General features: G+C 35.7%; 1 protein-coding gene across 6 annotated transcripts in view; it reads right to left on the minus strand.

The window, feature by feature from the left end:
- slo (calcium-activated potassium channel slo) overlaps positions 1-13,589 on the minus strand; it is a 106,935-nt gene that overhangs the window by 25,922 nt on the left and 67,424 nt on the right. For 3 of the 6 annotated variants that reach the window (XM_087410415.1, XM_011063477.2, XM_011063502.2), the window contains exons 8-12: positions 11,801-11,906; positions 8,784-8,936; positions 8,422-8,577; positions 4,792-4,904; positions 33-188 (exon numbers count right to left, since the gene is read on the minus strand). In XM_087410415.1, the coding sequence (XP_087266541.1) occupies positions 33-188; positions 4,792-4,904; positions 8,422-8,577; positions 8,784-8,936; positions 11,801-11,906 (684 nt within the window). Of the gene's footprint in view, positions 1-32; positions 189-4,791; positions 4,905-7,840; positions 7,978-8,421; positions 8,578-8,783; positions 8,937-11,800; positions 11,907-13,589 lie in introns of all 6 variants that reach the window. The other 3 variants (XM_087410412.1, XM_087410411.1, XM_087410416.1) reach the window with 2 other exon arrangements.

Here is a 13,589-nt window from a genome sequence, read left to right on the forward strand (position 1 = left end):
AGCGATATTTCAAAATATTTGAGGATTCTTACCGCTTTACTTCGTCAGCAGATTGAGCAATGAAGAATCCCTGAGTATTTGCAGCGATCTTGGCACCACGTGGGTTAATCGAAATTTTACTGTCGGAGCCTCCTTCGCCCTTTATCTCGATAGCCAGTAGCAAGAGCTTCAGTTTTGTGAAGCACAACCTACGACGAAGTTATGCGTAATATTCGAAGTCTCACCAGCTTGAGCATCAAATTAACAGAAAATTTAAATATTTTGTTTTGTTTTTATACCATACATTTATGGAGTAACATTATATGCAAAAACATAGCCACTGATAAGCGACTAAGAATACTGCGAAGCTGTTGTCGTTGATAATGAGTTGTTTTTAAATAAGTATAATAATGTGCAACTAATATCTAAATTCGTTCTTTGTAATGTAAAAATGTTTACAGCAGTAAAGTAATTAATATATAATAATTATGAAGTATCTTTAACAAAATAGAACATCAGAAATAGTAGAACAACTCAATATCATCCGTGTTAGGCAAACAATGAAACTTGAATATATAAAAGGAACTCCTGTTGCTCATATGAAACCATTTTCATTTTAGTCTTATTATAAAGCATAAGAGAGATTATATAAAATTATACAATTTTGTAATATAACTACTACTATAATAATCCTTTAATATAGCTATTTAAACATATATGAGTATTTGCATACGAATGCAAGCTTCATTCTTTGCACAAGATTTATTTGCAAATGTAGCATAAAGTATTTCCAGACTGTATTTATATATATATTTAAAATGCATAATAAGACAAAATAGAACATTTATTTAAGATTCACATTTTCTTATCTAAAAGATGCAGTTTAAAAAAATAATTTGTAAAAGAGAGAGAGAGAGAGAGAGAGAGAGAGAGAGAGAGAGAGAGAGAGAGAAAGAGTGAAACTTCATTTAACATTATTTTATTATTTAACGTATTGGGTCTCTCTAATTGTTCAATATAATTGTTCAATATAATAATAATTTAATAATAAATAAATATTTTATAATTTTTCATACTTTATGCCTTTCATTTAGCGAATAATACGTGTTAGTAAGATATGTGTATATACACCCACAGCGTAACGGGATACTGATTGTGCAGAGGCAAGTCTTATTGTTCAGACTATCAAAGCATTTAAATTTGCAGTGCTTATTTATTTAAAAAAATTAAGCCTTGTTTATATACCTGCGTGTATCATCGTTCCCGTTATACCACCTCGGCGCTAATTGAACGTTAAACAATCATGCAATCGATGCAACATGTATCGATGAATCAATCCAGGCAATCATGCAGGAAAATCTTACGTAAACGACATTACTTATTTAATAATACGAGCCGAAACATGCCAAGATAGGTTGAGAATCTCTATCGTCCTTTATAGACTATCTATTACGTTCTAAGTTCCTAATCTATTTCAAAGTTCTAGGAGACATTCGGGAGATCCCATCCATGTAAGGATCAAACGGATTAACTAATGTTCGGAAAGCATTATATGTATATAATATAATCGGATACGATATATGGCATATAAAAAAATAATAATGATAATAAATATTCATAGATAATAAATATTCATAATGTATTCAATGTGAAGATCACTTCTTACAGGAATAGATCTCTCACACACGCAAACGATGACGATCCAAGTGCGCATAAATCAAACAGAAAACTCGGAAGAATTGTAGCTTTCTGTTTCGCGATGCAATTCACTGATCTCTGTACAATATACCAAGGAACTACTATCATTTCCTTTCAATATCATCTTCTTTAAAAGATTGTGATAGTAGTGAAAGTACTAATATCTAACTCTGCAAAGTGTTTTAAATTTCTGTCATTTGCTTTCATTTACGAGATAATTGATCTTGAACTAATATTCAATTGCCTGTTATTTGTTATCACAATTTCTTAACATAATAGTTTTAAATATTTCTTTAATTGATCAAATTGTCGAATCAAAGTTTGTTTAAGATGTATTCGAATTACAGAAAAAACAAAGAAACTTAATTTGTAAAATTGTTTAAATTTTCGTAACTCAAAACTATCGCTGCCGTGATATTTTTGCAGATGAAAGTGTACTGGCAGTCTGCCAGTATTAAATGTGTTATCCTAAAAATATAAAAATGAAAAATCACAGAAATCAGTGATGCAATTTTAGGCAAATATATACGGTGCAATTCAGACGGCTGAGAAAGGATATCAACGATGATTTTTTTTTCATTGACGATTGATTTTCTTAGTCATTTATTAAGACTATTTATTGAACAATATTTATTACGGCGTATATTATAGTATTTATTTAATTTAATTTAATTAAAATTCATTTAATTAATACAGGGCAATATATTATACATTTTTACTGTGTAATATATATTTCTAACTTAAGCGTCATTTTATAATATTTATTTTCATCACAAAAACTCGTAGTTACAAAAAAAAGACATATTTGTTTTCATAAATACGTATAGTTCTTGGTTGAATTTATTTTTATATATAGTGACTTGCAACGAAAACAAAATGTGAAAGGATGTAAAAGTTATGACATATTTCTGATAACTTTTCCATGTTACTTTGGTTTTTATAATCAATGCATGTATTTTATCATAATTTTCATTTTTATTGAATAAGATCTGAACGTGTACACTTACAGGAAAATATAAACTACCTTTGGAACAAAGTTACACACTATATTCCGTATACCTTACATGCTTCATGTATACATCATAATTATAAATTCTTACGATTAATTTCGATTGCAAGTAACTATATGTATATAACACTTTGATCAATTTTTATTGTATGTATGTGTGCGTGTGTGTGTGTCATAGTAGATATTAGTGAGCCGATATCTGTAGAATATATTAGTACTTGTAGGAAGAACGGTATAAATTACTCCCATAAATTACTTCGAAAATTTTCGCAAGAACAGAACTGCGAGCTCGATTAAAGTTTGTTAACAAACTGTGTGTACTAATACATATTTATGTCTAATCGGCAGCCACGATCGATATCTGCCCGTACACTTCTTCAATAATTGGTGTCAATGTGTTACGAGAATAAGTTTTACATACTTTTACAAAGAGCAACAGGCATGCGTGTACAAAGAACGCGCTTTTGTTAAGATAATATTAGATTATGCTACATCTAAGAACACACACCATGACAAGGATACGGACATTACCGACAAAAAAAAACAAAAATTTCATCCGTTATGTTATATTTAAGTGTTCGTATAAAAAAAAGAAAGATTTCGCTATCCTTTTTCCTAATAAAGGTAGAATTGTAACTTTTCGCCGTTTCGCCGGAATGAGGTCACGGTACGCCCGCGTTTCTTTCTCATTTCGTCTCACGTTGCGCCGCAAAAAACTGTGATATTGCCGAAGCGGGATGCACGATTTACCGGGATGAATGCGGATCTCGCAAACGATTCTCTGAAACGCGCGCCTGACTGCAACTAATTACAGCTTATTAAGAATAGCCGTTGGTCACGTTATACTGTAACACGATATTGTGCGCGCCAATTTACGATTAAAAACATTCAAGGCCGACAATTAAGCAATTTTCGTGACATTTAATGCCGCGAAAATGAACACTTTGTATATTTTATCTTATAAGTCCTTTAGTTCCAATTATTATTTTTCATATTAATTTCTATACGATACTAAAGTAATAAAAAACAAATAATTGATTAAATATAATAAAAGAGAAAATAAAAATAAGAAATCTTTAAAAAAATGCAAGAAAAGTATTCTGCGTGTCACGTAAACGAATTGAGTTAGGAGGAACATTAAACAATATGCAATTTTCAATTTCGATATTAATTGTTCCGCGAAATAGTGTCAGAACACGAGAGCTCCATTGCGTTCAGAGGTCTCGACATGGTCGTCACGTTTGACAGGAACATTTTTAGAATCGCGACCATTTGCACGCAAATCACCTGCGCCGGTGTTCCCAGAAATTTTGGAATCTAGGTGTGGGTTTGAAATACTTTCGTTTCCGGGAAACATTGTTGATTCCCTCGTTGCCAATCAAATGTCTCAATTTGACCAATACGACCCCCGGCAATCGCTATGACTGGCAAGCAAAGTCCGCATTCATCCCCGGTATGTCACTCTACTCTTTATTTCTATGCAATTCAACAAAGATTTGTGCAGAATTTCGAGCAGCTCGAAAAAGAAAATCAAAACTGATCGGAAGAATAAGGACACGGCTGAACAAAAACAAAAAGACAAAAAATAGAAACAAAAAGGAAAGAAAAGATTCGTACAGCTCAAAACTGGACTACTCTACGCAAAATCCAAACAAAAGGATGTAGACAGAAAGACGAATATAGTAGAATCTAATTAAAAAAAAATTATTTAAAGACTAAAAGACCGAGGTGAGGGGCGATATATATAAATATATATATATATATATATATATATATATATATATATATATGTTTTCAAGATATATGACAATATGTATGTATGTCTCGGTATTGAGACAGTTCAATGTGTTTATTCATAAGACAAGATAAGACAAAGAGATAAATAGAGAGAAAGAGAAAGAGATAGAAAAGAAAGAAATTCGTAACCGAGTGTACAGTGTCGATAGAATATTTTTCGTATTTTCTTCTTTCTTTTCGTACATGAATGTTGTATGACAGTCCGTATAGTTGTCAATTCTGTATACATGTTGTGTCGCGTGACTTGTGTGAGAGTATCTGTTACGGTACGTTTACGTGTGTGACAGCCGTTGGCAGCGAGAACTTACTCGCTGGCTTGGGGAAATGTCATCCCGGTAAAGGACGGGGAGAGGGTTTCCGTGTACATCTCGCAGCCCGTGCCCTGCAGGTAATCATTCTGCCATGCCTGTGTGTCCGGCGACTGAAACACCAACCAACCAGACCCCACGTCATCAAACTTTCATGATCCACGTCGCGTGTGAATGCGCGGCGGAAGAGCATCAGCTGCGTGTGAGCTGCTACCCTTCCCGGAGGGAGAGAACATTTCGCATATATTTTCTAAACGAGAGATCGCGATTCGTCCGATCGCGATATGTCCGTCTGAAAAAAATTTATCATAGAACGCGATAACTGATCTTATTCCTTTTTTCGATAATAATTTTCTTTGAAATCTTTTCTTTAAAACGTTCGTTATCGAAGGAACTGTTTCTGACCGAGAGACAGAATGTAGGCCAGGACATTCGGGATGCCGATCCCGAGTGGCGCGGTTCGCGTTGCGTCGTGTCGTCGCACGGCGATCATGCATGATGATGCATTTCGCAATTATGGCGACCGACCGGGGCGAGAGTTATTATCACCGTCACCGGAACGAACGAGCGCCGTTAACGATCACATTCCAAAGGCCGTAATTCCGGGGGCGAGCACGCGCGCATACACTCACACTCACTCAGACGTACATATATGTATGTGCATATTCGGGAGCGCATAGAGCGCTTGATCTCTTCCAAATTCTCTGTCCCACCCCACCTATCAATCTCAGCAATTTGTCGATTGATCGAAGCCTGACCATTTCTCACGTTTTCCTTCCTCTGGCTACACTTGCACGTCCCTCTTACACGCGCAAGCTCTTCAATTACGTTGATCTCTTCGCAGTGTATATATAGTAGAACTCTGAAGTTCGCAAAGAGTGCGCTTTCATTGATACGAACGACGACGAGGACACATTTTCGATCTTCTCGAGCTATATCATTTTTCAAGATGATGATTTTCAGAGTTCTAGATTCGTAGTACAATATTTTGACTATTGTATTTATTTTTCTAAAATCAATCTGCCAGTAATACCTTTGTGAAAACAAATGACACAATGAGCTACTGTTGAAAAAAGTGATTCTTGAAAAATACTTGAAAATATTTATTTTCTGTTTAACTTTAATTCAAATAGCATTTTTCAAGAGATGAGATTTTATTTTTTTCACAATTCCACATTTCTTTATTTTTCTAAAATACCTGAAACTAGAAATCCTGAATCATATGCTCGTGTGTTAATCAATACAACAGTAAATACGTTGTTGCAGGATTGTATCAAAACTTGGATCAAAGGATTGCTCTATGAATCTAGCAACTCTACCTCTGACGAGATGGAAATTTGACCGCCATATTTACCCGCTCGCCGCTATAATGGTTTCCAGTTTGGTCTGGTTTAGAAACTCTATAACAAGAATCGGATCAAAAGCTTTGAATGCTCTACGATTCCATTGCCTAACGAGATCAAGATTGTATCATCGTCAGTCGTTCCTCCTTCCATTCGCTTACTCCGTTAATTAATGTTATTGTTACAAGTCGTTCAAAGTTATATGTATATATCAATTGCAGAGAGGGGTGAAAATAACAGATACGTTACTGAAGCGATGAAGGGGTGGTTTACATCGATTAGGTGTAGCACAAATATGGTTTTGTACAATATAGTAGACACGTTTATGTATTATGTTGTAATATACACACATATGTATTTATGCGCGGAGGTCTCCGCGCTCCGTTGTATATGTGTGTATTTACGTATATATAATATATGTATATATACGTTTACGTTTATAGCGGAGTGGAGCGTAGTGAAAGACATAGGCGAGGCGAAGCTTCATCCCTTTCTTTTTTTTCCGATTCAAGAGACCACGGACCTTTTTCGAAACTACTTTGTTGTCGTTAACATGATCGCAAAACGAGCCTGCAAAATATATGGCGGCGATTTTCGCGAGCAAGTCTCACTACTCAAAGGAATTCTTCGCTCGAGTATCCCTCGAGATTCCATTTGGATGAGCTATGCGCGGTGAAACCCTGAAGAGTTTCGTTCGTGTCTCACAGCAGCGAGTAGAAGAGCCATCCATTTTCTATGAACTTTTTACATGACCGCAGAGGGACTCGACATAAGTCGAGAATAAATAGAACTATTTTAACTTGAAAATTGAAACTCATAAGTTTAATATTTATTTACTGTAATTATAACTTGTAAAATAACTTTGTTTGCGCCAAAGAATTTTGTTAGATTGTATCTAACAAACAGCTTAAACGGCTTGAATGGTTTATGTTAGGAGTTTTAATGTAGCGAAAAGAAAATTTAACTTTTTCGGAAATATTATATATTTATTTTTAAATCACAGAATTTATATATAAGTTCACAAAATTTATTCTAAATAAAATTTATAATTGTATATATCTTTATATATCTTTCTTTAAATTGTGTGATTGTGTGGAAGAAGATATTAATTCTTGTTTTAATGTCATTACGATAAACAGAACAAAATACTTTTCTTTCATTATTTAATTATTATTAGAGTGACACAAAATTTAATATAAGATGATAAGAGGATTCAGTTTGTAAAACTTATCTAAGTTGCTAATTTTGAATCTCTCTGCGGCATAAAAGCGCAACATACAACGTAAAAAGTTCATAAAAATAGTGAAAAATCAGGCTCCCTGTTTTTCCTCATTAGATGACAAAATCGATCGCTACGCCACGTGTTTGCTGCGTCACTGGCTGAAGAAGCAATGAATTAAAAATAATCACACGCGCGCCACAACATCATTATTGATACGAAATTAGCGATCATATCGACGGTTCCGTACGTTTCCCGTGGCGACTTATTCCATTGCCGCGCAACAAGAAAGAAACGGACATCACTATGATGAAGCAAGGGAATATAAAGGTAGCGGATACAGCGCAGATACGAGATCAAACACGGTGGACAATCAGCGATAGCGATCGAAAAAATCGCACCCGATTGAAACTTGGTCCCGTCTCTTGAATCAGACGTATGCGCGGACTATCTGCTGGATGTTAGATTGGTCCATAGACCGACTTACTCAGTGGCTTTCGCAAAGGGCATTCCAATGAAGGTAGGGCTCAGTGTCTCGGTGTACATCTCCATTCCAGTTCCACGCAGGTAGTCATTCTGCCAATCCTGCATATCGGGCGACTGGTACCAATCAACCAACCATTTCTAAATCACACACGCTCCTATGCATGTACGGATTGTGCGCGTATGTCCACAGTGAGGTGCTCGTGCCCGATTACTTCCGGTTGTGACGTGACATGATGCGAATCTCAAGTCACTTCCGCGAATCGCGTGACGATGAAACGCGCGCAAATGATTTACACGATTTGCGAACCACGAGGTAAGAGTTATCGGAAGTAATTTTATCAATGACGATATCAAACGATTTATCTCATTTTGTAGCTAAAAAATTTGTACGTTCAAACACAAATAATCGCAGAATCGACAGGATTTTGCGGAAAAAAAAACGGTTGATGATGTAAGATTTCTTTTATATACCCGATCACTGTGAACAGTTCAGTCGTAACAAAGACCTATACGGAGGAGTTGCGTTCAGACATGCATAGATTAAATGGCAGGTGCACTGCCGGAGAACGACGTTTTACTGACCGTCTTGAAGGATCGCATCGCGAAGAGATTCGCCATCATTGTGCTGAATCCAGGCGCGAGGCAGGACTGCGCGATGAAACCTAGTTTCAATTCGGCCAGACATATGACGTCGTCACCCTGTTTCCAGTCCCACGATGGAATGTTTAATAAGTAGGCCTGGAACACGATACAGTACACAAGATTAGAATTGTTATTAATAAAAACATATAATTGTTGCAGAAAATATATTTTATTCTTGAAATATATGTACATACAACTTTGGAAAGTAACATCAACTTATATCCTTGCTTTATAAATCGCATTTCGTTTGAAGCTAGAGCTTATAGCCGAGCTTTTTTTTTCGATCGCTCGACAGTGGTTACCTTGTTGTGATACTGCATTAATTGAATGATAACGCGAATGTCATCTGAATAATTCTTGATGGAGATAACGCGCATGATGTTCGCTGCGTCTTCCGCGTCCGGGTCCTGGCAGTACTTGTTCGCCAGTACTAAACACGCGTCCGCCTCATGTACCTAAAAAGCATGGAGATAATCCGTTTTATGCGGTCCGTTGCTTCGTTTTGTAATCGATTAACAGATGGGAAAAATGTATATTGGGCAGGACGTTGGTCTTAAAGCGATAGCAAAATAGAATAGAAGTTGCTCCATGAACGTATATTTGAAATCGGTGTAATAAGTAATTTTAGATTTTTCAGTAGAATGTTATTATTTATTAGTATGTTCATTTGTGGAATATGTATGCAGGCATTTAAAAAAAAAGTTATGACTACTGTGAACTTGGTATTAATACTAAAATGCAAAATGCAGGATACCTTAAATATTTAAAGATATTTTTTTAATTTTAATAAATACTGTGATTAATTCAAAATTTAATTCTTTGATGCCTGCAAAAATCACCTCGCATTGTTTCTTCAAATTCCAAAAAATGTAAATGGAGTTATGAAAAGACAACTGAAAATCATAAATCAAAAAGATGCATATATTATTCTATAAAATTATTATACAATGACGTAAAAAATGTAAGCTTTTTATTCTATTTAAAAAATCCAGAATTACTTATTATATAATTCAATAAAATGGAGCGAAAAAGATAAAATTATCGATTAATTAATTAATAAAATCGTTATTATCAATAAATTATGTTGATTTATCAACAAAGAGAAAAATGACTGTTTGAAACGCGTCGCGATCATCGAAATTAGTACGGTGCGTGTAAGCTGCTAAATCTACTGATCGTCGATCTACGATTATATTTAGAAAGTAATTTTTCTTCTTATATTTATTTGTACAAATTTTTTTCCAAATTAGAAAAATTTTATATGATGGACACAGAGAGCATCGTCGAAAATACAACATATGAAACGGAAAATTCTTCGATATAAAGGGTACTATAAAAATATGCATCTACAATAAAAGTTATATAAAAGCATTCAATGACACAACAATGGCTACAAATATCGAAGATTCGCACGGCTAATATAATTAATCATTTCACAAAATATGAGATAATCAAGTTAATTGAATTCACAAAAATTTATCAAATCTGAATTGCAACGATTTGTTTCGTGTATATTACTTAATTTAATTGCCAATTATAATTATGCGTCTGACATAATCTATAATTTTACAATTTATTACTGTCAACAATTTCATGCGCGATACATTTTATTTAAGAATTTACAATTCTTGAATTACATAAGATATATTTAGAATATAAATATTTTGTAAAATATTTATTTAATAAAAAATTTGATTTAGTATAAAGTAACATTTACAAAAGCAATGAGACATAAAGACGTCTCTGAAATTTCCTTTGTGCGCACCTTCGACGCAGCCGTAGAATCGAATAATAATTGAAAATATGAAAGCGATTCTATGGAACATTCCTTGGATGTGCAAACATCATCGATCATTGGGGGGGGGGGGGGTTAGAGGTCAGTCGGTTCGTCTAGGTTCTATACATCTGAATAATGGAGAAGCGCCTCTATCTACATGCTAAATCTATCGGCTAACAAGATGTTGGCATTAACCTCGATTGTGTAAAAAGAAACTACACAAACAGAGAACGTACCGTCCCGTCTTCGTCAGTGCAGGATCGATACACTTAACAGATACCACGATCGACTATCCCACCAGATACTAAGTCTCTAACAGAAACTACCGTCTGGAAAGTAATCGTCTGGTAAACCAGTCTCTCCACGAGAAATACACGGGCACTTACCCACTCGGGTTGACAGCAGGCATGGGTCTATCCAGTAGATGCAATACAACCTTAAAGGGACTTTTTTCACGTGGATATGCATAAAAGTGTCTCCGTGTGTGTACGTGTCTATGTGTTGGGAGAAATTGACGTTGCTTTCCTCTCGGATTTGCTGCCGGGTATGTATTGATAGAAATAGGGGATGAGATAGATAGACAGAAAGATAGATAGATTGATAGACAGATAGACAGAGACTATTAGACCGGGACGACGTTACTGAGGTGAATACGTGGGGCCGAATATCGGGTTTTTGATCGTGGGCGCTCTCAGATCTGCAACCTCGATTGTTTTATATAAAACCTCGCGGATAATTGATCGAATCTGAGACCAGCCATTGCAAATTGACGAGACACGAAAGCGGACGACAGTATACGAAGACGCGCCGGTGGAGTATCATGGTGTAACATCGTCAATGTGTACGAGCATAAAGGGAAACATACAGGCAACAAACATCCTGGAACAATAGCGTTTGTTATCCGCACAACGTCATTTCCCGAACGTCTACCGATCGCCCACGGTAGCAGCTGTTTGCTACTTTCACGTCATCGATTTTTCCAACGAACAACTCGAGCAAATTACGATCTGCTTATGTCGTCTGCAAACATCGTCAGTTTCAAGCTTTCACGAATTTGCTTATATAAAACGGAAATGACATATGCGATGCGTATTATAAATATTTATTTCAAACGTCTCTAATAGTATTTGAAATTTCAAAACGGTGTTCTCTTGTTAGAATATGTGTATTACAAGATCAAATAATTTCAGAGACACAAGAAAATCTTTAGTAAAACACAAAACAATCAACAACAGATTCAGATTAATACAATGAGATTTCAGAATATTCTAAATTGTTTAAAATAAAAAGCGTTAATTCTTTTCTAAACATTAATTAATTACGCGATAATAAAGCGCTGGTACCGTGCGCGCCAAGATAGGACGATCCGATGGGTCATAGGACGTCAAACATATAATAGAAAAGGAAAATCGAAATATAATAAGAAAGGGACCGTTATATGTAACAGGATAGAGCTGTTTAAGTATATATATATATAGAGGGATTTAATGCTCATATCTTGTATCGAGGACATAGATTGTTCGATCGTGGTAACAAACTCACCTTAACCCGCTGTAGATCAATCGGGTTCATGATGGTCCCCTGAAAGAACTCCACGGTGGTGAAGTGCCGCTTGAACAGTCCTTCCAGTTCGAGATCAGGCGGTTTCCTGAACGGATCCGACAAAATGATATGATTTCTTTTATAAATAACATTCACCTCAGCTGTCGACGGTCGCGTCCTTTTTTGCGAGAATATCGGTCGAGTAGGCCGACAGAGGAATCGGCGAAGATTTCGTTAGAACGTGAATGTAATACAAATTCGTTATGCATACTCGTAATTTTTGAAGAAAAGTCATGTGTTGCATTGTTTTCGATTCGTTTAAGTTGTCTTGACGATGATTTCCATTTTAATCAAGCCGAAATTATGACAGATTGAACGAACTATGGATTCATCCTCAAAAGGAACGAGTATGCTGATATATAATAATAAATCTCTAAGTAAATTCTCTACTGCAGCTGAGTCGGCTCCATAGCTCAATACAGCATACCATGCAGTCGCAGGCGGTTGCTTTGCTACGTATATATATATATATATGTATATGTATATATAGATACGTATGTATCATTCGTCGTCCGGTGCCGCGTCGTTTTTGCATTCACAGAGTATACTCGAAAAGCCTCACTTTATATGACCATATTGCGAGCTCCAATATAGTAAACTTGAACAATCATCGGAGTTTCACGCGGAAAACCGCAGGAAAATGTGCTCCAACGAAGCGAACTGAAGTTTTCAATCATGCCGCACCGGACGTTTCGATTCAGTTCATGAAAGAAAGAAGAAAGAGAGAAAGAGAGCGAAAATCGAGAAAGAGAAAAAGAGAGAAAGAAAGTAAATCTAAAGAATGTAGCGAGCATTTCGTATGATTCGCGGACGTATGCGTACGCACGAATCACCAGATATGAGAGATTCTATAAAAAGTAACGATAGCGATTATATATAGTATATTAACATGAGACTGCATGACGTGTGACATAAATATATATGTATGTAAATATAGATATATAATATATATATGCATAAGAGATACATAAGTATATATATATATATCGATCGACCATCACGGCGTGTTATACCCAGGCGAATAACCGTGTAATAACCTAAAGAACTGCAAGGAAACAAGAAGCACGAGCGGCCACGTGGAGGGCATTGATGGAGGGTTGGTTGGTTGATGGAGGTTTTCGTGTGGTGGTTGTTCTAGGGTTCAGGGTACCTTGACGCGCTCCAGATCCACGGCATTCATCATGGTGCCCTGAAAAAACTCCACGGTCGTGTAATGCCTCTTCAGGAGACCCTCCAATTCGAGATCCGGTTCTTTCCTGAAAGAAAGCAAACCACTCCTTACGACTATAGCGATCAGACTGCACGGGCAACCCGTGAAAAGCGGCCGTTTCACTTATCCTTCACGTTACTGGACAATCCGATCCCTTGATGGAGAATTTTTGTTTGTAATTTGAAACTTCTCTCTTGCTAGAATATAACGAAGTTTTACGGTCGATAAAACGCGGAGCTAATGGAGTCTGATCACTTTAAGTCGCTTGGCGACGGAAAATCTCTCGAAGGGCGACATATACTCACCACAAAGTCGCCAACACAGAAAATAAAATGATATTTTATATATATATATATATATATATATATATATATATATATATATATATATGAAAGAAATGAAGAAAGAAGTTAAAAATATTTCAGAGACTCGGGTGTTGTAATTAACAAATAACAGTTTTGTTTATGTACGAATAAACAATGATATATTATTACCGGAGTAAAATGCATAAAATTTTTA

The sequence above is a fragment of the Acromyrmex echinatior genome, chromosome 10 (assembly GCF_024713525.1).
Source record: "Acromyrmex echinatior isolate Ae372 chromosome 10, ASM2471352v2, whole genome shotgun sequence".
NCBI classification, from domain to species: Eukaryota; Metazoa; Arthropoda; class Insecta; order Hymenoptera; family Formicidae; genus Acromyrmex; species Acromyrmex echinatior.